At 40.9% G+C, this 27,041-nt stretch overlaps 1 protein-coding gene across 4 annotated transcripts in view; it reads left to right on the top strand.

The window, feature by feature from the left end:
* Positions 1-27,041, top strand: part of LOC143301203 (epidermal growth factor receptor kinase substrate 8-like protein 2) — a 216,393-nt gene that overhangs the window by 96,878 nt on the left and 92,474 nt on the right. For all 4 annotated transcript variants that reach the window (XM_076615325.1, XM_076615324.1, XM_076615323.1 and 1 more), the window contains 3 exons: positions 15,547-15,669; positions 16,544-16,619; positions 18,915-19,010. In XM_076615325.1, coding sequence (XP_076471440.1) covers positions 15,547-15,669; positions 16,544-16,619; positions 18,915-19,010 — 295 coding nt within the window. The remainder of the gene's footprint in view (positions 1-15,546; positions 15,670-16,543; positions 16,620-18,914; positions 19,011-27,041) is intronic.

Here is a 27,041-nt window from a genome sequence, read left to right as displayed (position 1 = left end):
ACATTTGAATAGAATAGAATATGTCTTTTTTCCGAGTGTACGGGGGTCACAAGGAATATTGGGGGTAGGGGGTAGGGGGGGGAGTATAGCAGATAACAAGATACAAACATGAATCGAAAATCATACACAAACACACATACAGTAGAAATTAGGATACATACAAGTGCATGTCAATTTAAAAACTTGTGCATACTCACACATGCACGCACTGCACACACACACACACACACACACACACACACAGAGAGATAACAAGATACAGATAACAAGATACAAACATGAATCGAAAATCATACACAAACACACATACAGTAGAAATTAGGATACATACAAGTGCATGTCAGTATAAAAACTTGTGCATACTCACACATGCACGCACTGCACACACACACACACACACACACACACACACACACACACATTTTAACAGAAGCTGCATATTACATGTGGATGGGGATGATGACTAGATCTTCAGGTAGATGGTTGTATGGTTTGACAGTCCTGATATGGCCCTGTGTGGTTGGCTGGACTCTAAGCAACAAGAACGAACGATCTTTGTGTGCATGTGGTGATAAAAGTTGTCAGGTCAGATAGATATATCTGCTACTGGTAACCTGGATCCCAGTACTACCTGTCACAGGGTCGAAATGCTGGCGACTAAACCAGCACCCCCACCAGTCCTCTCAGGAGGATGGTGAGGAGGGTGGCTAGACACCCGGGTGGAATTAAATGACCCATCACAGGGCGCCAGCTCTGGAGAGCTACCTGCCGCCACCTAGCTAAGGGAGTAAACCCTGACAGAAAATCCGGTGTGGAGCCCCTAAGGCGGTTGGATGGCAAACTTTGTCACTTTCCGGCAGCCCCTGTGGCCGCGTTGGCACCAAAATGTAACAGCCTTGCTGTTCCTTTGGATCTGTCAGCGAGGTGGAGAGGGGGGACAAGCTGCATGGGCAACAGCCTGTCTTCCATATTACATTGCCCACGCTTATATCCGTCCATCCATCCACAGACACCTTGCACCTAAAAACTGGAGAGGACACTCCAGCTTCGCTACTAGCACTAGAGTCGGAACAACATGTGAAGCAACAGTTACCGGTTATAAGTTAGTGCTCAATTGGCATAGAGCCGACGCCAGGGGTTGCTTCTGATGGTGGGAGGGACCCTCGCGTCCCACTGGACAGCTACCGCCTGCCCAAGCTGGGCAGCACCCAGCCAGTTAGGTGCTGCCCTGCCACGACCTGCCTTCTTCTATGGGTGTATGAAGATTAGGAGAATATCCGACAAGCAGGTCGTTAATTTCCGCACCAGGCAAAAAGAAAACTTCAAGAAACCGATCAACAATGAAACTGGCCTGTTGGAATGTCCGGACAATGATGCCTGGGCTCTCCCAAGATCTGCAAGACATCAGCGACGCCAGAAAGACAGCACATATGCCCCAACACTGTCCGCCTCTCCAGATGCCAAGGATGAGTTCTACGAAAATTTCACATCAACCATAAGGAACATCCCCAGGACAGAACAACTTGTTCTCCTGAGCGACTTCAATGCCAGAGTGGGTGCAGACAACGATTCGTGGCCCTCCTGTCTCGTTTCCTTTGGAGTGGGGAAAATGAATGAGAACAGACAGCGACTACTTGCGTTTTGTACCAGCCATGAACTGTGTATCGCCAACTCCTTCTTCAAGATGAAGCCCAACACAAAGTCTCCTGGAGGCACCTGCGCTCAAAACATTGGCACCAACTGGATCTGATCCTAGTAAGACGAACTGCCATCAAAAACCTTCTCCAAACTTGCTCTTACCACAGCGCAGACTGTGACACGGACCACTCTCTGGTATGCTGCAAGATCAGACTGCAACCAAAGAAGTTCCACTGCTCAAAGAAACAAGGGAACTCTCGCAGTGATGTCAGCAAGATGTCTCAGCCAGACCTTGTAGAACAGTTCGCAGAGGCCTTTGAGAGAGAATTCGATGCATTGCAGCCCAGAGACTCTGCCACAGAAAGATGGGAAACGCTACGAGACACCATGCACCACATTGCTATGGCCACCTTTGGGAAGAAAACCGCGAAGTCCCACAACTGGTTTGAGGCCAGATCATCAGAGATGACTCCCAGTATTGAGGCCAAGCATGCTGCACTCACCGAGTACAAACGGTCACCCAGTGAGAAGAACCTGCAAATCCTCAGGGTCGCCAGGAGTAAGGTTCAGTTTAACCCCAGGCGATGTGCAAATGAGTACTGGACAGAGCTCAGCGAAGATATACAGAATGCTGCTGAAAGAGGCAACATCCGAGGGATGTATGATGGCATCAAGAAGGCACTGGGACCAACACAGAGCAAGACTGTCCCCCCTCAAATCCTCCACTGGGGAAGTAATCAACGAAAAACATGGTGTCCAACTCAGCCCTCGATGCCATCAAGTGCATGCCGGTCATGGAAGAACTTGATGCAGAGCCAACTGAGGACGAACTCAGCAAGGCCATTAACAGCCTGACATCAGGCAAGGCACCTGGCAGTGATGGAATTCCCCCAGACCTCATTAAACACTGCAAGACTACTCTTCTGCATCCTCTGCACACAGTCCTCTGTCAGTGCTGGAATGAGGGAGCTGTACCGCAGGACATGAGGGACGCCAAGATTATCACCCTCTACAAAAAAGGGTGAAAGGAGCGACTGCAACAACTACAGAGGCATCTCACTTCTCAGCATTGTAGGTAAAGTCTACGCTCGGGTCCTCCAAATTCGCCTGCAGAAACTGGCTGAATGCGTTTACCCGGAATCACAGTGCGGTTTCCGAGCAGCGAGATCTACAGTAGACATGATCTTCTCCCTTCACCAAATCCAGGAGAAGTGCAGAGAGCAGAGGATGCCCCTATGTCGCATTCGTTGACCTCACCAAGGCCTTTGACCTTGTCAGCAGAGACGGCCTTTTCAAGGCTCTTTGAAAGATCGGCTGGCCCCCCAAACTGCACAGCCTGATGGAGTCCTTCCACCTCAACATGAAAGTGACGGTGCAGTTTAATGGTAACCTCTCCAAGCCCTTCGACGTACGCAGCGGTGTCGAACAAGGCTGCGTCCTCGCCCCCACCCTATTTGGAATCTTCTTTGCTCTTCTCCTGAGACATGCGTTCAGCACAGCGCAAGAAGGGATCTAGCTGCGGACCAGATCAGATGGCAGGCTCTTCAATCTCGCCCGCCTCAGAGCAAGGACAAAAGTCCGCGAAGCCCTCATCAGAGACATGCTCTTTGCTGACGATGCCGCAGTTGTGACCCACACCCAGCGGGACTTGCAGTCACTAATGGACTGCTTCTCCCAGGCCTGCAAAGATTTCGGTCTGACCATCAGTCTCAAGAAGACAAATGTCCTAGGCCAAAACACACCATCTCCACCAGCCATCACCGTTGATGACTACGAGCTTGAAGCCATCCATCAATTCACTTACCTTGGGTCCACCATCACCGACAACCTCTCCCTTGACACCAAGATTGACAAGAGGATCGGGAAGGCAGCCACAACGCTAGCCCGCCTCACACAAAGAGTGTGGACAAATCCCAAGCTGACCACGAAGACAAGGATGGCTGTATACAACGCCTGCATCCTCAGCACCTTGCTGTATGGCAGTGAGGCGTGGACCACACATGCTCATCGGGAGAAAAGGCTCAATACCTTCCACCTGAGAAGCCTACGGCGCATACTCGGCATCTCCTGGCAAGACAAGGTGACAAACACCAAAGTCCTGACTTGCGCTGGCCTCCCGACCATGTACACCATGCTGAGACAGCATCAGCTGCACAGGCTGGGCCACGTTCGCCGCATGGAAGATGGTCGCATCCCAAAAGACATCCTTTATGGAGACCTCACCATGGGGCAGAGAAGCATCGGCCGCCCACAGCTGAGATACAAAGACGTTTGTAAACGTGACATGAAGGCACTTGAGATCAACACTGAGTCCTGGGAGGACCTTGCAGATGACCGCAACAGATGAAGAAGCACTTTCAAGAATCAGCTACGGATTGGTGAGGACAAACTGTCAGCTGCTGCAGCAGAAAAGCGAGCTCACAGAAAAGGGACAACAGCCGACAGACCAGCATCACCTTACACATGTGATCGCTGCAACAGAGACTGTCTCTCTCGCATCGGTCTCTACAGTCAAAGGCGACGCTACTTGGTCCAAGCAGACAGCCCAATTAGACATTAGGTCGGATATACTCTATCCATGGTCAGCCATGACCGAAGGAGGCCTACTGGTGATAAAGTAGTGTCAATACAAAGGTCACACACTATACAAGAATAGTCAGAACTGAGCTCCTGTGTCACTGAAGTCGACTTCATGATGTTGTCATAAGGCCTATAAATAACCCAGTCTAAGATATGACCGCGTTTGTGAGTTGCTTGAGAAACAGACTGACTAAAACTAAATATTTCGAGCATTTCATTCGTTTTTACAGAGGAAGTTAATGTTAAAAGTGATAATACTGATCAAAGTGTTTCTGAAAACCATGGCAAGACTCTCGCCATGATGGGAGCGAGGGAACGACCTGGAAGTAAATCACCCTTTTCTTTGAACCAGGTTTCCTGAATGAGTAAAATGTTAAATGTCTGTCTTGGCAAAGAGGGTGGAGTGACTGTGCATTGAATGAAGCATTCTGGAGTTTCTTTGTGAATTTATTGGACCATGTATGAGAAATGTGTATGAGGTTACTTGAAGTCACGCCACAGGGCCTGCAGTGTGGCATGCACACATCAGCAGTCCAAGACTCAATGTCCAGAAACACAGTTGTGTCACTTTCACTCTCAACTATTAAGGCAATGGACACATGAATATAACAACAGGGATACTTTTCTGATCTTTGTGCCACCTCACCATGTGCACCTATGAGGTAAATGCGACCAGTGCATGTACCATGTGAGGCATCACACGAGGTCAGGGGCCAAGGAAGCAGTGTATGTTGATACCAGCTGTTGTAAAGTGTAAAAAAGTGGGACAACACACTCACCTGGGAACTGGGCAACACCCACCTTTTGACACTGTTGTTTCACATGCTGCTGCATTCGCTGAATGGTGGAAAAAGAAGGAATATAAAAAAAACCAAAGCGTGAAGAGTCTAATATTTAGTGGAACACATTACACACATTTTTGGAAAGATCAATCCATGACAAAGTCACACACTAAAAATTACAGTCAAAAACAAGGTAAAACAGGTTTTAAGTATTGTGGTTGGTTTTGAATATTCTGTGTATGCTACGAAGGTGTTTGTGGAGGGATATGAGACTGATTTTAAGTATTGTGGTTTTAGATGTCAATGAAAGTCTTAATTCAACATTGTTATGTACGTGACCAGTTTCAAATATTGGGATTGGTTTTAGGTATGGTGATGTTGTTTTAAGTTTTGTGATATTACTTTTGGTGTTGGGCGTTATGATATGTGTAAGGTGCATTGGTTTAGTATGGTAGTGTGTAGTATGTGTGGTGAGAGTGGTGATGTTTGTGTGTTTTAATGTGCTTTTGTGTTTGGCTAGATATCTGTGTAGGTCATTGATTTTGGTTTTTCATTTTGTGTTTAAAAGTATGTTTTACTCATCAGGTTTTACACTGTGCAGTGCAATTGAGCATGTTTTGCATAAGGGGTGCTGTGCAGATTGGATTATTATTGTTGGTATTATCTTTGATGCAGAGTCTTGTTTTAATTTGTCAATGTCATGTTTGTTTCTTCGTTGGATCAACCTGTATGTTTTTAATGGATTATATATGTTTTTAAAAAAATTAGAACTATTGTGATTGTAAAGCACTTAGAGCAAAATTATTTGATTAGGCGCTATATGAATAAAATTATTATTATTATTGTTGTACACAGTAACTACCAATAAAGCCATTGCTATTTAAGTACTGACCTGATGTACACGGTAACTTCCAGTTAGGCCTCCCTCCACCTTCACTTTCACCTTCACTTATCCCATAACCTAGTGGACGGTCATCAGGGCACAGCAGATGATTTCCAGACCTTTTTTTTCAGTTCATAGCAATCTTTATTCCTCTTCTCTTGTCCATCCATTCCACAATTCCTGCATTCATACAGTGACATCTTTCTTTTGTAGTTGTTATACAGTATTACATGTGATTAGACATGGAATTTTATACACACACACACACACACACACACACACACACATATATATATATATATATATATATATACATATACATTTACATATATATACATATATATACATATATATGCAATATATATACACACATTATATATATATGCATACATATGCACATACATATACACACATACATTATACATAGATACATACATACACACACATACATTATTTAAAATTAAAAAAAGGAAGTCATGGTGATACCATACAACAAACACAGTATTTTTTACAGATTGTACAAACCCTGATGTCATTTGTGATATGATCCTACTTCTAAATTAATTTTCTGAGTTGTGCTTCCTGTTCAAAAACCATTTCATATTGTAGGAAAGACTGTCTTTTTTATCTTACTGGTGCACATTTTACCCACTAAAAGAACTTGATTAATCCAGTGGTTTATGTAAGGTCCTTCGTTCTCATTATAGCCAAACAACACATCGGTTTCAAATGAATTTTCTTGTCCACTGTTAAGCATATGTAACCAAGCGCTCAGCTTCAGATAGCGCTCTTAGGCTTCAGATACTGCTTCACGCACAAGCTGTATAGCAGACGGCTTTTTCGCAACTGACTTGCCGGTCTTCAGTGACTCGCGCAGAATGTGTGACATCATATTCAATGTATTTCCAGAAGTTTCGTACAGATGGGCATTGACAGAAAAAGTATTTGATGACGTCCACTGTGTTTGAGCAGTAATTACATAACACTGAGGCACATACAGATTATGCAGTAACTTCCATTGCATCTCACGCAATCGCACTTCATTTATTGCCCGCCTTGGCATGATCCAAACCCATTAATTACAGCAAAAATTAAATTTTCTGTTCCACAATTCAACCGCAATTGGTGTCAGTAGTGTACTGTTGCTTTTTTTAAGGTATGTTTTGATTTGTTTTGGTTTTGCAACAAAACAGTTATTTGCTTCAGAAATATGATTCTCTGTTTCCGGATGTATTTCACCATTTCTGGTCCAGTTTATGGAATGACATTTAAAATAGCATTGTACTGAAATAATGTTATTGCCCTGTTTTGATCAAGTTGATTTTGTATTTCATCTAGCGTCATAAAACGCTTTTCCTGTTTACTGATATTGTCACTATTTTTTATGAAACTCCTTTCCCGCCATTGTAAGAAATTAAGCACTTTCTGTTTGTATTTAATTATCATATTAAATACAATATTGTTGAACGATGTCTTTTGCTAACACACTGTCCTTTTGCATTTTAGTTTTATTGTCCAAATACATAAGTAAAACTTCTTTCCAAAAATAATTTTTTTATCCTTGGATCTCTATTTTAGAACAATTTATTTTGAATAACTCATCTGCAGAAGCAATTTTACTAAACTGCCAAAAAGGAATAAAAGACCATTTTTCTGACCTGTTATGTAACTTCCCAACCCACTGTAGATAAAAAAAATATTTTGCAACTGTATCATGTCAACTATACTCAGCTCCCCTTCTTTATAATCAGACTGCATTACTTCACGTTTAACTTTCTCAAATGCTCTCTTGTTACTATATTTTCTTTGCCAAAGGAGCTTAAATAAATTGTGTTTCTTTTGGCAATCCAACTGATTGCATCACATAAACAAACTGGCTGATCAAGAAAGTTTTGATCATTACTATTTACTGTGTGTGCTGAGAGGTTCCTTTTGCTCCACTGTCTTATCTTTGTGATTAATGTTTTTATTCTGGTTTTCCAATTTTCCTCTACTACTTTTTGTCTTTTGTAAAGACAGTTCCTATGATTTTTATTTTCTCTACTATTTCGAATGGAATAGTCAGATTTTGTTTACATATATCGCCCACTACTAGAACCTTAGTTTTGTGCATATTTAGCTTTAAACCTGAAAAACCGGCAAATTGTTTTAAAATAGTTGTTGCCTTAGTAATGTCATTCTCATTCTTCAGAGTTGTGTCATCCGCCATCTGTTGTATTTTGATGCTTGAAATATTGTTTTCATTTTGATGTGGTACTTGTATTCCTTGTATTCCAGATATGCCGCTGTTCTTTATCTTGATGGCTAATAATTCTATGGCAGGGATAAAGGCTAGTGGGGAAAACGGACAACCTTGCCTTTTTCCGCAATTAAGATCAAAGCTCTCTGATATCCATCTGCCATAATTGATATGGCTTACAGCATTTTTCATCATGATTGTTGTCGACTTCCTGAAGTCAGTCCCAAAGCCAAATACATCAAATGCATGCAGTAAATATGATTTTGATATAGAATCAAATGCTTTTGAATAGTCTAATGCTAGTAAAAAGCCTGCTTTACCTGTCTTATTTATGTAATTTATTATATCATCAATGGTACGAGTAACTGTAGCAGTATTTCTGCCTTTCATATATCCAACTTGATCATCACTAACTATGCGTTGAATAACCCCACTCTGTGAGCCATAATCTTGGCTAGAATTTTATAGTCGGTGTTAGTTAATGTTATGGGTCTCCAGTTTGTTAGAAGTTCTCTGTCTAGTTCTTTACCTTTATGAATAAGCACTATTACACCTTGATATTGTGTATACGATAGCTCGCCCCTATCAAATGATTCATTGAAAGAGGCTGTGAGTATTCCTTTCAGTTTGAACCAAAAGAATTTCATAAACTCAATTGTGATTCCGTCATTTCCTGGAGCGGATCCGTTTTTCATGCTCGATAAAGTATATGATGCTTCATCCATCATAACAAGACCTTCGCATGATTCTTTCTCGGCGCCGTCAAAACGAGAGAAGTGTTCACCTGCCATGAATTCCTTTGTTGCTTCCATTACGTTTTCAACCTCCGTTTTTTTTCGTAAAGATTTTTATAAAAAGATACCTGTCCTGCCATTATTTTTTCTGGATCGCAAATAGTGTTCCAAGATTCTGTTAGCAGACAAGTCATTACATTTTTCTTTTTCCTTATCTTTTCAAGATTACAGAAATATTTGGTATTTTTCCCACTTCTTCTGTCCATTTTATTCTTGATTGTACTGAGCACCTTTTGTTTTTTGCATGTCTAATATTTCTAATCTTTGCTTTGTTTTTAATAACTTATCTTGCAAATTAATATTCTCTGGTTTTCTTACTATTGAAAGTTCCAAATCATGTAGTTTTTGTATTTCTATTCTCACATTTCTTTGATCACATGCTAAACGTTTGCCAAAATCAGCACAGTAATTCCGCATTTCAAACTAATTCCCATTTCTCAATAGGGTTTATGTCTTGCTTATCATCAGTCATAAAAGTGTCAAGAAGGGCATTCATATTTTTCACAAAGTAATCATTCTTAAGATAGCTATTGTTAAACCCCCAGTAACCTGGGCCCAGAGTAAATTTGTTGTTGTCCAGTTCTAAAACTACTGTCTTGTGATCAGAATTAGGTACTGTATGGTGTTCACAAGATGCACACATGGATGCACACATCATATAAAGAGATCTTCTGTACCCAAACAGTAATCTAACCGAGGGGCAGTGAAAGGGTGAAACCAATTCCATGTGTAATTTTGCTCGTCTCTGTGAAAAGCCCTCCAGATATCCGTCAGCAAAAGATCTTGCACAGAAGTGTTGAAGGCATCCACTTCTGCTTTATTAAATGGATTACCTGATACCACATCTAATTTGTTGTTTAAGACACAGTTGAAATCACCACATACATTCATATTGTCAACTTCGAAGTTTTGCATTTTTAAGTTGTAAAAAACTGTTGTTTTTGAAAGAGTGGTTGGTTCGATTCTATTCAAAGAGAGAGGGGAGTTACGCAGGGGGGAGCAGACAGGGGGATATAGGATCAACTAATGATGCACTCACTCACTCTCTCCTCACACCAATAGCAGGGCCACATGGAGTGGTTTTTATAGAGTGTTTACTTTACAATACAGCACACACATTAAGCAGTTCACCCTACGTAGCAAAAGCAACACACACTAAGGCAGCACACACTGCCTACTTCAAGTACTTCCTACAAGCAGCACACAGTAAAAATTTCACCCTATGCCTAAGTACAAGCAGCACCTAAAAGCAGCACCTACAAGCAGCACACAGCCCAACAAGGATTTCCTTGCACCTCACATCACTGTTCAGTCAGTCAGCCTGTGTCAGTCAGTTTTCCTGGGAGACAGCTGAGAACTGGCTGTGCTGACTGGTTTTATCCCTTCCCACAACATACTATGCATACTAATGCAAGCTACAACACTCACTCCCCCAACTAGTTGAACTGAAATAACCAATCTTTGCTTGTCCTAGTGACACTCGCTTTGTGAATGACTGACAGATTCACTGCTTAATCCCAATTTGTCCAATTCAACAGATTGATCTGATTTGCTACAATTCAGCCCACTTGTTTCTACACACATTCTGTGACAAGTTCACCCGTTTACATCACAAAGAGATTGGAGAGACAGGACAATACAACTCTCAGCATGTTAGCCGGCTTGATCAAAGTACACATTAGCATAAATTCTCCCTAGCTTACGTTCCGAAGTCCCGCCATCTACCTCAGCTGTGTTAGTGAGAGGGGAGATGGAGAATGACTTGAAAGACATGCCGACACTGGTCTGTTTCGAACACGTCGACATCTAATTCAGCACGGGGATTGCAGCAGACCTCAAACAACTGCACATGTTCCTACAGCTGGGGCGGGTGACGTGGCGTCGCTGATCAAAGGCTGCCGACTAGGGAGTGGGGGTAAGGGGGTTGGGGGTGGGGTGGAAGGAGAGAGGGTGGCGCGGTGTCGGCGCGACCTCAAAGACTAGACTTTGGATGGAGCGGGAAGGGAGATAAGAAGGGGGGAGAGAGGGGGGCGGGGGGGAAGGGATGGAGAAGGAAGGGGGACAGAGTGTGGGTGGTGGCACTGCTGGCACACTATAACAAAGTGAAAATTGCATAAAACTGTTTGGAAATCAGGATGATCTCTCCCTTGGCTTGCGCAGTGCCCTCTTGGGCGAAGATTCTACCGCCTTGTTCTCTCTCCCATTGTGACTGATCTTTATGAAAAAAATGTTTCTTGTAAACATATCACATCAAAGTTTTCATTCTTGAAATATTTGAATAGGGTTCTACGTTTCCATTTATTTTTTAGTCTCCTACAGTTCAGTGAACAAATTCTAAGTTTATCCATTGTTCGTGAGAGAGGATAATCATGCACTCACACAAAAACACAGAATTGTACATCTGTACACCCGAGATAATGTTGAGAGAAAGAGAGAAACACACTGAAACACTGAAATGTTTAATGTCATTAGCTGTAAAGCTTTAGTGACATAGTAGGTACAAATCAGAACAAAAATGGTGCAAAACAAATAAAATGGAACAGAAAGGAAAAACTTTACCAAAGTAAACTAAACTGCTAAGGGATAAGCGGCACTTTGGTATTTTGTCGTTTGCTTTAAATGTCCATGTAGCAGGCGGGTACTGTGCCTTTTTCACCCCAGTCGTTCATCTCTAAGGTTTGAACAGTACACAGGAAACAAAGTACATATTATAATCTGAATAATAACTATCTAAACATCTGATATCGACACACATCATGCCAATACATCATACCAATACAAACACATAACGAAGTACACATAAAACATATAACACATCAGAAAAATACATTTTCGAAATTGACCATCCAAATGTGACCCTTCCTTTTGTCTTTGCCTTTTTCACCCTCATAGAACCCATACTAAGTTTATAATTAATTAATGAGTATTTGGACTGATAGTAAACGTTTTACGTATACTTACTGCTTCGGATACATATTTTGCTAGTGACAGTATCATATCTTCATTTTCTGTAATCAGTATGCTGAACAAATCTTTTCTCTGCACTGGAGCTGTATTGAAAAGGGTACAATTTTTTTTTCGCAATTCTTCGTATCTTTTGCAGTTAAATATGAATTGCTTTTCATCTTCTGGGTTTTAGCCACACATAGGGCAAGGGGATGTTGCTACGTCTGAATCGATTCATCTTCTGTAGGCATTCAGTCCAAGTGCTCTCAATCTGAGCCTTGCAAAACAGATTCTATGCCACTTGTTTGTTACGATCTTGATATATTTCTCCTTTTGAAAAATTGATTTAAATGAATAGAACCATTTATACATATCATTGCTCTCTATTCTCTGTGCCAGTTTTGTTTGTAACATGCTATAAGTCTATCTTTAAATTCAGATACAGAGCCGCTCTTGTGCCCTACTCCTTGGCACATCCAGACCAGACCAGACCGAATCCATGTTCTGTTAGCGTTTTCTTGATGTGGAATACCCAGTTCTGTTTGCCCTTCTCCTCTTGCAGCAGCAGCATCTCATATACTTGCCTACAAAATTGTGATGTTGGCAGTCTAGTAAGTTTCAGCCAATATTTCATGCATTTTACAGTTGATTTAATATGCAATGGGTACCTGCCAGTTTCGCCATACATTATAGTGTTTGATGAATGTAATGGGACACCAAGAAAGTGCTTCATTGCGAAAGTATGTACTCTTTCCATTTGATTATTTGTCATGAGTCCCCATATTTCCACTCCATAGTTCAAGACTGGTTCAATTTGTGTGTCGAAAGTTTCCAGAAAAGCTGTGGATCAGTCGACCTTAGTCTCCTGAGTGATTTTATAATTTGGATGACACCTGTTTTCCTGTTTCTATTTGCTTCATCCCACGCAGACGTCAGACTCAATTTAGTTGTGACAACATCATCAGCAAATAGCATTAGGAACAATTCTGTTGCACCAGGTATCATTTGTATTCCATGTTTACCCTTCTGTGATAACTCTACTGCCAATTCATTGATGAAAAAGGAGAACAGCTGTGGGCTTAGCATACAGCCTTGTTTAACCCCTCGTGGACATTGAAATAAGTCGGAACAAATACCTTTGTCACAAACACATACAAGTACAGAATTGTAAATGCTTTTAGCGGCCATGTAAAACTTTCTATGCACCCCGCTTTTTCTTAGTGTACTCCACAGAATGTTTCTGTTCACAGAATCAAATGCTTTTTTGAAGTCTACAAATGCTACATATAGCGTAGTCTTGCGTAAAAGATTATTTTGGATTAAAGCGTATAAAGTGAATATATTATAACAGTGCTATAACCTGTTCTAAAGCCCGCCTGTTCCTCTCTTATTTTTTTTCTTCTATTTCTGCCCATTTTCTTAATCTGCAATATAAAATGTGCGTATACACTTTACTAATTGTATGAAAGAGAGGGAGAAGGAGAGAGAGAAGAGAGAAAGAGAGAGAGAAATGGGGCAAGGGGCAGGGAAGAGGGGGGTAAGGAGAAAAGGGAGCTGATGGAGGGGTAAAAATACTCTGTGTATCTTTATATCTATATCAAGGGTGACAGTAAATTAATGAATCGATAATTAATCAAATAGTAAATATTGCATATTAATATCCATAACGGTTTCCATACTCTCAGTCTGTGAAGCATTGCCGTGTTGTCACCGAAAGGACAGTCATTTGCGCACACAGTCTCAGCCACGTTCATCGACCTCCTCAGCGTTAGACACTGCGGGCATCTGGCAGCTGCTTCAGCCATTATTCCTCTTTGCCTGTTTCCCTTTCCCCTTTATCTCCTTGGTGCGTGCCCACTTTGGCATCTCCGACCTGCTCTGAGGGGGATTCTGCAGTTGGAGCGAGGTGCTGAGTGTGGCCTGGTGCTCCCCGGGACGACATCTGGGCTGTCGGTCCTCAAGTTGGACCTGCTGGTTGCTCCCTCTGTCCACTGCCGCTGCCTCCTCATCTCCACTCGTCTCCAGTCCGTCCTCTGAGAGAGTCTCTGAAACAGAAAACTGGCAAGCAGGATCCCCCTGTTTGTGCCCTTCTTGTTTACATGCTCTGCACACAATGTCTCTTTTGCATTGTGAAATATGGTGGTTTGGGTCCAAGCACCTTGAGCATGTAACGGATTTGGGGGAGGCTTTGGGCTGCTCTCTATGGTAAATTTTGGCAGAGACTTTTCCAGGAGAACATCCGGAACTGAAATAATCTTCTCCCTGTCAAGAATCTGGTGAGTTTATTATCTGTGTCTCTTGCTCTCTCTGCTTTGATGGACGACCGTAGCTCACATCCTATTTTAACGAGAGAATGGTCTATTTCAGAGTCTGCTGCTGAAACTGGTATGTTGTCAATCCATACTTTGGTCGATGGCTTTTCCTCTCTGGATCCATTCTTTAGAATAAATGGATTTGTGGCTGCTAGCTGAAGCACAATCCCTCTCACTCTCATACCTTGCACAAACAGCTGGTTTCTTGCCTCCGGTGTGGCAGGATAAATTCTCCACAGGCCATGTAACTGCTGAGCGCCAACCACTGTACTTGTCCAGCCATCCTCTCACCTGCTAGACACATCTCCAGGACCGAGGGACGGTTGTAGACTGAGCCTTGGATGTATTTTACTTTGAGAAAGATGGGGTTGATGCCGGTAGACATGATGATTCTGTAGAATGTAGAAGAAAACAACAGTCGAAATATTTCTTGCCATAACAGCAGTTGCCCACTGTTCTGATTCGGCGTGTAATCGAACGGCTAAGTAGAAAAAAAGCAACTCAGCTGACGTAAACTGGCTACCTGCAAAGAGCGTGCAGAAATTGTGACCGCTTGCCACAACAGATGCTCACCGAATCATTTTCCAGACCAGTTCTCTCCATCGGTTACTGTCTCTCGCAGCTCTCTGTAAATCTGGGAAATTCGGGTCTGTTCATTAATTGATTTTGTCCTGCCACATCTTCTGTCTCCCTCTCTTCCTACTGCCTGGTACACTGCCCAGTAGAATGATCTTTGCAAGCCCATCAGATCTTGTGACGTGTCTACACCATTTGGCTTCCTCCTCATGATGATGGTTAGGAGGTCATCGTGGGGTCTAATGGCTTGGGTGATCTTCAGAAGATCACCAATTAGGCCATTGCTGTTAAAGTACGTACCTGATGTACATGGAAACTACCAATAAGATCATTGTTGTTCAAGTACTCACCTGTTGTGTACAGTAACTACCGATTAGACCATTGCTGTTAAAGTACTCACCTGTTGCACATGGGAACTACCAATTAGACCATTGCTGTGAAAGTAGGAGAGGGACAAACAAGAGGCGGTGTGGCATTTAGATACCACATTCCAGCCATTGGCATCTGCCACACTCTCATCTGTTGTACACAGGAACTGCCAGTTGTGCACGCTGTTGTTAAAATACTTTTTGTTATACACCGAACTACCAATTAGGCCACTGCTGTAAAGTACTCACCTGTTGTACAGGAACTACTGATTAGACCTTTGTTGTTAAACTGCTTTATGTGTGTGTATGTTTGTGTGTTGGGTTTATGTGAAGGTCAGGCTTTTTTCACAGCAGATGTGGTGTGTATGGACTAGTCTGCATGCTTTGGCATCACCTTAGAACTGAAACTGAAACTTAATTGTACACAGGAACTACCAGGCCAACCAGCGAAGGGCCCCGGAGCCAGCACCACACACCCAACCTGAAGCCAGCCAGCCCCCTCCAGATGATAACATGGCCTACTTGTATGAACTGAAGAAGATGGAGGCTAAGTAAGACATCACTGGCTTTGTTTTTTTTTTGTCCATTTTGGCGTGTGAGTAGAGGGTGGTTACCACTATCCTGTCACACATTGAACTTGGATATGTCGTATTTCAGCAGCTCTTCTCCTCTTAAAGCAGAACAGGTATGTACCAAACAGCTTCAAAATGCTGTTGTACTGTGTAGGGTGAGAATTTGTCTTTGTGAGTGCATTTGTGTTTTTCTTCCCCATACTAATTTTGCGTCAGGTGTTCCTCTCAATAGTTTTGAACTAATATATGTATAGGCATGTGTTCTTTCCTTTGACATGTTTCTGTGATGAAAGAAAGGTGAGCAATCCAGCTCCAGTGAATTATAAGACATGTAAATGTACAGGCACATGGTAGAATTGGTTTGGCATTGGACTTGTGATCCAGTGTTTACCAGTGATTAGTGTTTGAGGCCCCCTTTCAGCATGGTGTTGTGTACTTGGGAAAGGCACTTGACTCTGATTTTCCTCACTCCACTCAGGTGTGAATTGATATCTTATTTCAGTTTGGGAAGGTTAAAACAACAGAAGGAGATTTTGGCCCTGCCTTCCTATGCTGAACTCTAGACACAGTGGATTATGAATTCATTGTCCTGATGGCTGTAAAGTCTAAGGGACCATACACCTTTAACTGAAATGAAGAGCTGAAACACAGCCCCTCTGCAACAGTCTTTCCATTTTGCTGGAGAATGTCCTGAACAAACAGCACTTCAGCCATGATCTACAGACATTGCAGAGAACAGAATTTGCTGTAAGCCAGAGTGTGTTCTTGTCTTACCATGCACACGAAGAAACATTGATGTTAAAAAAAAAATGAAGAGCCATAGAAATGTCAGGATGAATCTTGTGTGCTTCAGGGTGTATGAAGTGCTCCACGAGAGACAGGGAAAGAACTCCAAGGAACTGACTGTCAACAAGGGGGATTACCTTCAGGTCAGCTTACTGCCTTCCTTATCTGCGCTGTTTAGAAAATGGATTATTATACCAGTTACTAATTGTGCATGCCTCAGTATAAGTAGAAATAAAAGCATAGTGTAAAATTCCCCTGTCTGTGTTGTTACTTGCCCTTGATGGTCACAAAATGTCTCTTCTATCTCTTTCTGATCTTTCTGCAGCTTTCAGTACTATTGACCACATCCTTCTTGTTAATTATCGTTGATCGTCGACTACGATGTTAATACCAGAAGTATATACTGGAAGTGGTGAACTAAGGGAGAGAACCTTGGAGACATAGCAAGTGATGATGGCGGTTGTAAATGATGTGTTCAAGCAACATGGTGTTGTAGTCAAGTGTCAGTAGTTGACCAAGCCAAAGTGGCAATTTGTTTCATAGTGAACAGTTCATAGGACATAGTAGTCCACTAGATTTTCATGGTAGCAGAGCGTTAAGAACTATGGAAGTTTTCTGACGTAGTATTTTGGTTCTTTGAGCTGACTGCCTGACCTGCCGGACGCCGCACTGTTGGTCTACCTCTCGTTTCTCTGGGAGACTTTGGAGCTGTCTTTTCTGTGCTGTCATTTTTTCTGTGGGGCAGCTGTTGGCTCTCAGACATGTTTCCTTCCTGTTCATCGGAATAGTTCCCTCCCTCGTTCCCTCCCTCACCTGCTCTCCCAGTTGTTACTGGTGCTAGCTGGTACTGGGGGTCACCCGCCACATGCCCTTCCAGGAGACACTGGCGACATTTGATGGGGTTTGTACAGGAGGTTGCAATGTGGCCCTTTTCAGAACATTTCCTGCACTCCACATCATTCTGTTTCTTGGCGATTTTCTGTTCCTTGAGATACAAGGAGGCTTTGAAAGGGCCAGTGACGATGATTCCTGGAAGTGGCTCTTTGGGAACGTCGAGGTAAATGAACCTTCTCCGTTTTCCATCCAGTCAGTTTGCCATCTTTGTCTCTGTCTCTTTCAGCTATCAGTTTTGATCTGATGTTCACTCCCAGTTTTTTTTACAGACCTAGTTATTTCCTCATCGGAAAATGATAAAGGAATATTATTCACCACTAATTTAGTTGCGGGTACCTCTCTCTCTTCTCACTCTGCTGTAACCACGATGAATGGGTTCTTGTCCTTCACTTCCACCCGTACCCCTCTCAGAATAAAACCCTGAACCAGTAGTTTATTTCTTGTGTTGACATTGTGAGGATATATCCTCCATAAACCACCTATCCGTTGTGCCCCATCTATTGACTCAAAACCACATGTCTGTTCGGCAGCACCACAAATCTTGGCAGTACTAAACAGTTTTTCATCAGATGTGGGGAGCTGATTATTTAACACAAACACTGGCACCACACCTGCCATACTGTACATCACTTATCTTTTTTGAACAATAATTAAACTAGTCTGAAGAAGCAACAGAGAATCAACGAATGAATAAATACGTTGTCAGAAGACAGTACAAAAATTCCAGCTACCTCTTGTACTTGCGGATTGGTCATAGAGTGTACATACCTATAAAGAAAATCCAAAGATAAACTTGATGAGTGGTACTGGTCTTCCGATCAAAAAAAACAACAACAAAAAACAACAAAAAACCCAAACATATATATATATATATAAAAAGAGCAGAGAAAAAGAATAAGAAGTAAAAATGCTGGAAAACACAACAGAACAAACAAACTACAGGAATTCACACAGGCAAACACAAAGCTGAACAGGAAATTGTGTCCTGTGAAAATCTGAAGTGAACACACAGTAGGAACAACACAAAAGTTCACGATCGTTCCTTCGCATGCAGACAGACCAGAAAACACGACCTCTCGCCACAATTGTTGCTCACCAAGTCCCACAGAAGCATATTCATGTATTCCTGTTTAACATCTCTTCATAATAGCTACACTGGAGATGATGACATATCCCATCTTAGCTACACTGGAGATGATGACATATCCCATATTTTCAGTTCATCACAGTTCCTCACATCCTGTAATGATTTTTTTTAAGACAACTTTTCTAGCAGTCTCTGCATAATTAAGGCACTCCATTCAATATTTGTACTTTATGGATCAACAACTGTTTCTTCCATGATTGTGTCTTCATGCATGTGTGTGTGTGTGTGTGTCTGTCTGTCTGTCTATCACTGTATGTGTATGTTCTTATGTGCTTTGTGTCTGACTGACATATTATTGTAAAGCATTTTGAGAGGTTTGAAAACACTATATTGATGTGCTATTATTATCGTTATTTTAGCTACACTGCATTTGATGACCCAGGTGTGTGGTGTGCAGGTACTTGACAACAGCCGTAACTGGTGGAAGGTGCGCAACTACAAGGGTCAGTCAGGTTACTGCCCCTACACCATCCTGAAGGAAGTGACCAACATGGTCAGTGTCCCCCTTCATTGCTGTCCTCTCTCCCTGCTGTCACCTCCATGTCACTGCTGTCTCTCTTGTCTCTCTCTAAGTAAATAGTATGTTGAACCAGCTTCAATTTTGTATCATGACAGCAAGGTGCTGGTGAAGTGAAAGAATTTCTTATTATTTTCAAGCAAAGACTTTTATTGACATGCTCATTCAAGAATGGTCTGTTACTGTTTGTGATAGAGACAGCTATTCCTGCTACAAATCATTTTAAGGTATACGGTGATTTTCTGCCTACAAGGCACACCAGCCCAGAAAAAAAGTTATTTTGAATTTGTATAAGGCGCACACATCTAAAGTGAAAGTCTTCCATTTTGTGTCTGCTAACAGCGGATGTTGTTTTCCAAGTAGTGACATCCTCTTTGGAAAACTGGATCAGAATCCAACTTGTTTTCATCTGCTTGTTGACTTAGCTTTGGTACTATGTTTGCTTTGTTATATGCTGCTTTTTTTTCACACTAATTTTTTTTTTTTTTTTTTTTTAAACTGTTGTAAAGCCCCATTTTATTAACTTGTTCAGTCAAAATCCAGTCTGCTAGGCATACTTTTCCGTCCCATCCACCATTTTGCTTTGCATTCTGCTTTTGAAAAGCAATTACTTTACTTCAGATTTCTCCACTTTCACACCATAATTTATCCCCAACTCAGACACTGCTCTTTTATCATGGCTTAAGGGTGAACTGCAATCATACATGCAAGCCGCATACAACAAAATAAGGCCAAATGAAAACGCTTAATAGCCAAAAAAAAGCGTTAGACGAGACAGAGCGAAAACCTGACAAGATGGCGTGGAGAGCCTTGGCCAAAGGAATGATTCAGCGCTTATAGCTGTTAGAGGCGTTTGATTGGCTAAGAGCGGGCCAGACTAAGAGGGGCGTCTTTTCACTGTTAGCCGCGCGAAATTTGGCCAAACAGAGCAAACCATAGGCCTATTTTGCATCAGTTTGACATGGTAAGTATATGTAAACACCAAACATGGAGTATAATACAAACTCCTCCTTTTTGTACTCTGCAATTTGGTTTCAAGTTGATTCGATGGTGAGCATAAACCATGGTAAGACTGGTACTGCTGTTCAGTGTGATTGTGAGCATTTATTGTGTTCAAGGATGGTGTCATATATTGAGTTTGTTGTGTCAGGTGGCCCCATGTGGTGATCACAATTTAGTTTTCAGACACAGATAGGGTGCGTGCAGCCGAAAAGTCATTTAAAATGACAGTATATGGATAGACGTTAAACTGAAGAACACATGAACGAGTCAGATTTGATTAAAGGTTAGTGCCTAATAGGCTGAAAATCATAGTATTTGAAAAGGAAGAATACCATGGTTTTCAGCCTACAAGGCGCTGCAATGCATAAGGTGCACACCATGAATTTAAAGGGAAAAAAATATTTTGAACTCGTGTAAGGTGCACACATCTGATAAAGCTGTATCTCCCCTAAAGTGAAAGTACTCCATTTTGTCTCTGTTGTTTCCGAGTAGTTATGTCATTCTTGGAAAATTGGATTGGAATCTGACTTGTTTTTGTCTGCCTGTTGACTCCATTTGTGTGCTCTGTTATATGTTGTTGTTTTTTGTTGTTTTTTCACACACACTTTTTTTGTTGTTGGTAATGTCAATTTTAGCATCGTAAATTATTGCATCTATTGGTAACATTTTCATGGTTTGTGGGACCAGAATCGGAAAAAGCAAGATGGTGGCACATTAGTTTAGTGACTGAATCTGCATCAGAACTGAGTAAAATAAAGTATAAAATAAGAGTTGAAATTCACTGAAAATTGGTTAAAACATCTACTAATGATAATATCATTTCATACATGCACAAAAAATTACCAATAAAATAGGTTCCTGGATTTAGGATGCTGAAATAGCACTCTACCTTTTGTTGTTTTTTTATACAACTTTACAGCCTTCAGTTGAATGTACACTGTTGTAAAACCCCAGTTCATAAACTTATTCAATCAGATTACAGTCTGCCAGACCCAGTCCGCCATTTTACTTTGTGTTCTGCTTTTGAAAAACAATCAGTTCACTTCCGATCTCTATTTTCGCGCCATGATTTTATCCCCAACTCAGACACTGCTCTTTTTTCATGGCCTAAGGGCGAACTGCAATCACGTTCAGTTGAAATTTTGTGTAGTATGCAATTTGGTTTCAGTTTAATTCAGTGATGAACAAGAACAGTGGCAAGACTGAAATGTTGCTGTTCATCGCGATTGTGAATGTTTATTGTGATCAATGATGTTGTCATTTTTTAGTTTGTTGTGTCATGTGGCCCCACATTGTGGTCAAAATTTTGTTTTCAGACTTAGATAGGGCGCATATAGCTGATAGGACCCAGGAGTCAGATTTGCGTAAAAACGCAGCACCTTATAGGCAAAAAGTTACGGTATATGACAAAATCTGATGAATATTTTTTTCAGGGTCGTGTTGTCTCAGGCCATATTTAAACTTCCCTTAAATAGTAATGTTAACAGATACTATGAAAATGATGTTTAAAATATTGTTATTTTTGCCAAAGTGATTTGGAAAATGAATACCATTTATTGCATGTTTGTTCTGTGTACAGTAATTTATGGACAAAATTTCTTCAAGACTGTTTAAGTATGTCACTTAGTACACTTCTTCAATCAAGCAACAAACAGAGAAATTGTCAGGTATCAAATTTTATTTTCCATGCGATCAAAAGGAGAAAGCATCTGCTTATAAAGAAGGTCAGGTCCATGTTCAGTCTGATATTGTGTGATGCCATACAAGTATTGTAATACCCCCTCCCATGCCCACCTCCCCGTCACCAGGTTTTGAATTGTGGTCCATGGCCAAAGTTAATTTTTAAAAAAAAGTTCATATTCATTGGTTCTGTTGTTTCTTTTTTGGTCCCCTCTGTTGTCTCTCTCTTCTTATCTTCCTCATGTCAGTCCTGCTTCTCTTTACTTCCACTGTGCATCAGGTGTGAGTATTCTCATACCAAAGCACTTTTACATTTTCATTCATTATTGCTGAATAATGTTTGCTTTCTCAGCTGAACCATTTATGAATAACTTAATCACAAATTTGCTGCTTTGTCTGGCCAGTCCATATCTCTAAAGACTGAGCAAGGTACAAGTTCTTCAGCATGGCATTTTAAGTTTAGGTTTTATCATGAAGCTGCTTGTAGTAATGTGGAAAGAGAAGATTGGGCCCTGCCTTCCTGTGCCCAGCCTAACACACAGTGGATATGAATAAACTGCCCTGATGGCCGTGACTGTGGGAATGTTAACCTTAACCTAACCTTGTAGTACTGGTCTACGTGCTGACCTGTCAACTGCTACATTTTAAGTTTAGCATGCTCCACTCAGCTGTAAAAGGCTCAGCTGCTATACTCACAATGAGAATGGTTTTTGCTGAAGCAGTTACTGTTAAGCAGTGATGAAAAATGATAAAATGAATAACTAACAACCAAGAAGGAGCAAGATGGAAGCTTACTTGTGCTAGAAGGGAATGATTAACCTATGACAACTATGGTTCATATTTGCAAGCCATTGATAGTTTTCATTTTATGACTCATGATTTGCCTGAGTCCGTCAGATCTCAGTACATATTTTTCTCCACTTCTGTTCCTGAGAAAGATGTCATGGAGACAGAACCCTCTCACTTAGCTTTGTTGATGTCTTATTGTCAAATAAATAAATGAATGAAGTGGCATTAGCCAGACAGTGTTGCTGCAAGCTTAAATAAACTTTGATTGTTCAAACCATGTTTTGTGTGCTGTGTGCTGTTGTGACTTAAGAGATTATATCCCTGGCTCTTCTTCCACCATCTTGCCTGCATGTCAGTAACAGATATGTTTGACAGTTACGTGTTCAGTGTTTTTGTTATGACATATCCAAGCTGGAAAGCTGAGAAATGTCAAGGAAATCTCAAAACATCAATAGATTTGATAGTGATATTTGTCTGTACATTAGTGTGGTGAAATGCCAATTGATCAATGTGGATAGAACTGCCTTGCTTCAGACGGAAATTTTCACACTCCAGCACATAACATTTAGCTCAACAAATCGATGGGCGCAATAGCCGAGTGGTTAAAGCATTGGACTGTCAATCTGAGGGTCTTGGGTTCGAATCAAGGTGACGGCGCCTGGTGCGTAAAGGGTGGAGATTTTTACGATCTCCCAGGTCAACATATGTGCAGACCTGCTAGTGCCTGAACCCCCTTCGTGTGTATATGCAAGCAGAAGATCAAATACGCACGTTAAAGATCCTGTAATCCATGTCAGCGTTTAGTGGGTTATGGAAACAAGAACATACCCAGCATGCACACCCCTGAAAACGGAGTATGGCTGCCTACATGGCGGGGTAAAAACAGTCATACACGTAAAAGCCCACTCGTGTGCATACAAGTGAATGCAGAAGAAGAAGAAGAAGAAGCTCAACAAAAATTTGTTTTCTGATAGTGAACAAAGAGTATATCATCAGCAGATAAGACCATAAAATTTACCTGAAAATTCAAACGGTGAAATGCTGATCAGTGTAGTGTGCCATTGGTGGAAACATTCACATTCCAGCACACATCTTTCGGTTCTTTCGGAAATTTCTTTATAGCTGTGTGAAAGATGGTTTTAGTTGATGGATGTCATGAGCACACTTGGTCAATCTCTGATAGTGTTCATACTACTCAAGCATTGTATTAGTAGACTACTCAAGTTAAGATTGTTTAAAATGCAGATTTGTTAAACCACACAAGACATATATTTGTTATATCATGTATTGAATTTTTGTTCCACACAATTCTGTGTTGTAAATAGTATTTTTCAGAAAGGGTGCAGTGACTTTCAGATGACTGTTATGCTTACTAATACTTAAGATACTATTGCTGGCCCCAGAAGTGGTCTGGATGGCCCATTCTGACTGGTGTGTTGTGGTGTTTACCTCCACAGACAGGAGACTATCGCTGAACACACCACTCTTTGTAGGGTAAATTTTCTCCTATCCTTGTCTGCTTACACCTGAACAACTCTCACCTTACACTTCATGTTACCAGGTGGTCAGAAGTGTATGGACTGCATGACTTATTTTGCCACAGGCCCAGAATAATCATGTACCCATGTAGTGTGCCAGAACTGATGATAATATTGCTGTAACTTGCCTCACCACACAGGCCCAGAATAATCATGTACCCATGTAGTAAGCCTAAACTGATAAATGATTGTGCCCTGAATTGCTTTGCTATAGCCACAGATTAATCATGTACCTGTGCAGTGTGTTGACACTGACAATGGTGTTCTTTGTGACTGGAGCTAGTCTTTTTCATATTAGAAACAATGTCTTACGCTTATTATGACTTCATTGTGTTCTATGCTGATTGTTGGTGTAACTTCAGTGCCGATTGTTGATGTGACTTCAGTGCTGATTGTTGGTATGGCTTCAGTGCTGATTGTTTGTGTGAATTCAGTGTGTTCTGTGCTGATTGTTGGTGTGACTTCAGTGTTCTGACTAAAGTGTTCTGTGCTGATTGTTGATGTGACTTAAGTGCTGATTGTTGATGTGACTTCAGTGTTCTGTGCTGATTGTTGATGTGACTTCAGTGCTGATTGTTGGTGTGATTTCAGTGCTGATTGTTGGTGTGACTTCAGTGTTCTGTGCTGATTGTTGGTGTGACTTCAGTGTTCTGACTAAAGTGTTCTGTGCTGATTGTTGATGTGACTTCAGTGTTCTGTGCTGATTGTTGATGTGACTTCAGTGTTCTGTGCTGATTGTTGATGTGACTTCAGTGCTGATTGTTGGTGTGATTTCAGTGCTGATTGTTGGTGTGACTTCAGTGTTCTGTGCTGATTGTTGATGTGACTTCAGTGCTGATTGTTGGTGTGATTTCAGTGCTGATTGTTGGTGTGACTTCAGTGTTCTGTGCTGATTGTTGGTGTGACTTCAGTGTTCTGTGCTGATTGTTGATGTGACTTCAGTGCTGATTGTTGGTGTGATTTCAGTGCTGATTGTTGGTGTGACTTCAGTGTTCTGTGCTGATTGTTGGTGTGATTTCAGTGCTGATTGTTGGTGTGATTTCAGTGCTGATTGTTGGTGTGATTTCAGTGCTGATTGTTGGTGTGACTTCAGTGTTCTGTGCTGATTGTTGGTGTGATTTCAGTGCTGATTGTTGGTGTGACTGCAGTGTTCTGTGCTGATTGTTGATGTGATTTCAGTGCTGATTGTTGGTGTGACTGCAGTGTTCTGTGCTGATTGTTGATGTGATTTCAGTGCTGATTGTTGGTGTGACTGCAGTGTTCTGTGCTGATTGTTGATGTGATTTCAGTGCTGATTGTTGGTGTGACTGCAGTGTTCTGTGCTGATTGTTGATGTGATTTCAGTGCTGATTGTTGGTGTGACTTCAGTGTTCTGTGCTGATTGTTGATGTGATTTCAGTGCTGATTGTTGGTGTGATTTCAGTGCTGATTGTTGGTGTGACTTCAGTGTTCTGTGCTGATTGTTGGTGTGACTTCAGTGATGATTGTTGGTATGACTTCAGTGCTGATTGTTGATGTGACTTCAGTGATGATTGTTGGTGTGACTTCAGTGATGATTGTTGGTGTGACTTCATGACTTCAGTGCTGTTGTTGTTTTTCTTAATGTGAATTCAGTGCTGATTGTTAGTGTGAGTTGGGTAACACAGGAAAATTATGGGTGGTAAGCTTAACATGTTCAGTTCCATATTATGCATGAAATCATATTATTGATAACAATATGCAACATGTTTATGGATATGATTTATTATAGTAAAACAGTAATTAATTTGCATATGCACACACATAGATTTTGTGTTGTCATGAATATGCTGTTGTGGCAAGCATATGCTTTTTGTATTTGTTTAAGAAAGTACATTTATTTTTTATGACATTTAATTTTGTTTATTTGTTACATTAAGGATTTTTAATATTATATACTTAAAATTATATTTTAACTTTTTCTTTAATCAGGCATTTCAGACTGTGTTCATATGTGTATATCTCCCTAAGAACGAAGTTTATGTATGTATCTGAGTGTTTATGAGAAGAAATTGATTTTAAGTGTGGCTTTTGAATTTACCGTCCATCATGCTTGATTTGCTTTTTTTCTGTCCATTCTTCTGCATTATCTCCCTACATGTCCAGGAAACTCAGTGTCACTAACCAGTTGGAGAAGCCCCCAAACCTTAATAGCAAAGTAGGTTAGATTTCTTTGTACTCTCAGAAACTTTAATGACAGAAGTAGCTTGTTACATTATTCTGGGCTGTAGAACAGTCCACTCAATGACTACATTGCAACTAAAATGTGGAACAAGAACAAAGCCTAGGACATTCTTGAAATTTAACTGTTCTAAGAGATGAAAAATATATTTAAGAAATTAAGGAAGTAATTAAGCAAACAATAGAAGAATATGCCATTACTGAACATTCTAGTATATATTTTTGATGAAAATGACTTTGAACAGATCCAACTAAGTATCTCATATCAATTATTTTTAGATGTCCTACCAATGGATTTTAGATGTCCTACCAATGGAAATGTGAACCAAAAGTATTAACTATTCCACTGTGAAAAAGAAGAAAAGTAAAAAGAAAAACAATTAACAACCAATATTTATAAGTTTGAGAAAAAACTAAAATAAAACTAATTCAGATTATGAAGAACTGCATACAAAGTATGAAAGGTCAGAAGGTATTAGGGATGAACAAATGGGTTGAGTACTCTAAAGCTAGAAGGATTGCAAAGGATGAGAAGATCTAAGATTATTTTTTGGACTTCAAAAATGACATTACAGTAGCCAACGAATGATAAAACTAGTCGACAAGAGTGATGATGAATTAACTGACACTAAAGATATTATGAAGGAGGTTATAAATTATTATGAAAATTCTCTTATTCTCTGTGTTGAAATTCTAGAAATTATGGTTAGAGAAAATAAGGGTATTAAGGTATATTAATTGGTGATAAGGAACATAATATAGCGCAGTTTGCAGACAATGCACAGATGATGTTGAATGG

Source organism: Babylonia areolata, chromosome 27, assembly GCF_041734735.1.
Source record: "Babylonia areolata isolate BAREFJ2019XMU chromosome 27, ASM4173473v1, whole genome shotgun sequence".
NCBI lineage: Eukaryota > Metazoa > Mollusca > Gastropoda > Neogastropoda > Buccinidae > Babylonia > Babylonia areolata.
Note: the sequence above shows the minus strand (reverse complement) of the source record. Positions and strands in the feature narration are given on the sequence as shown.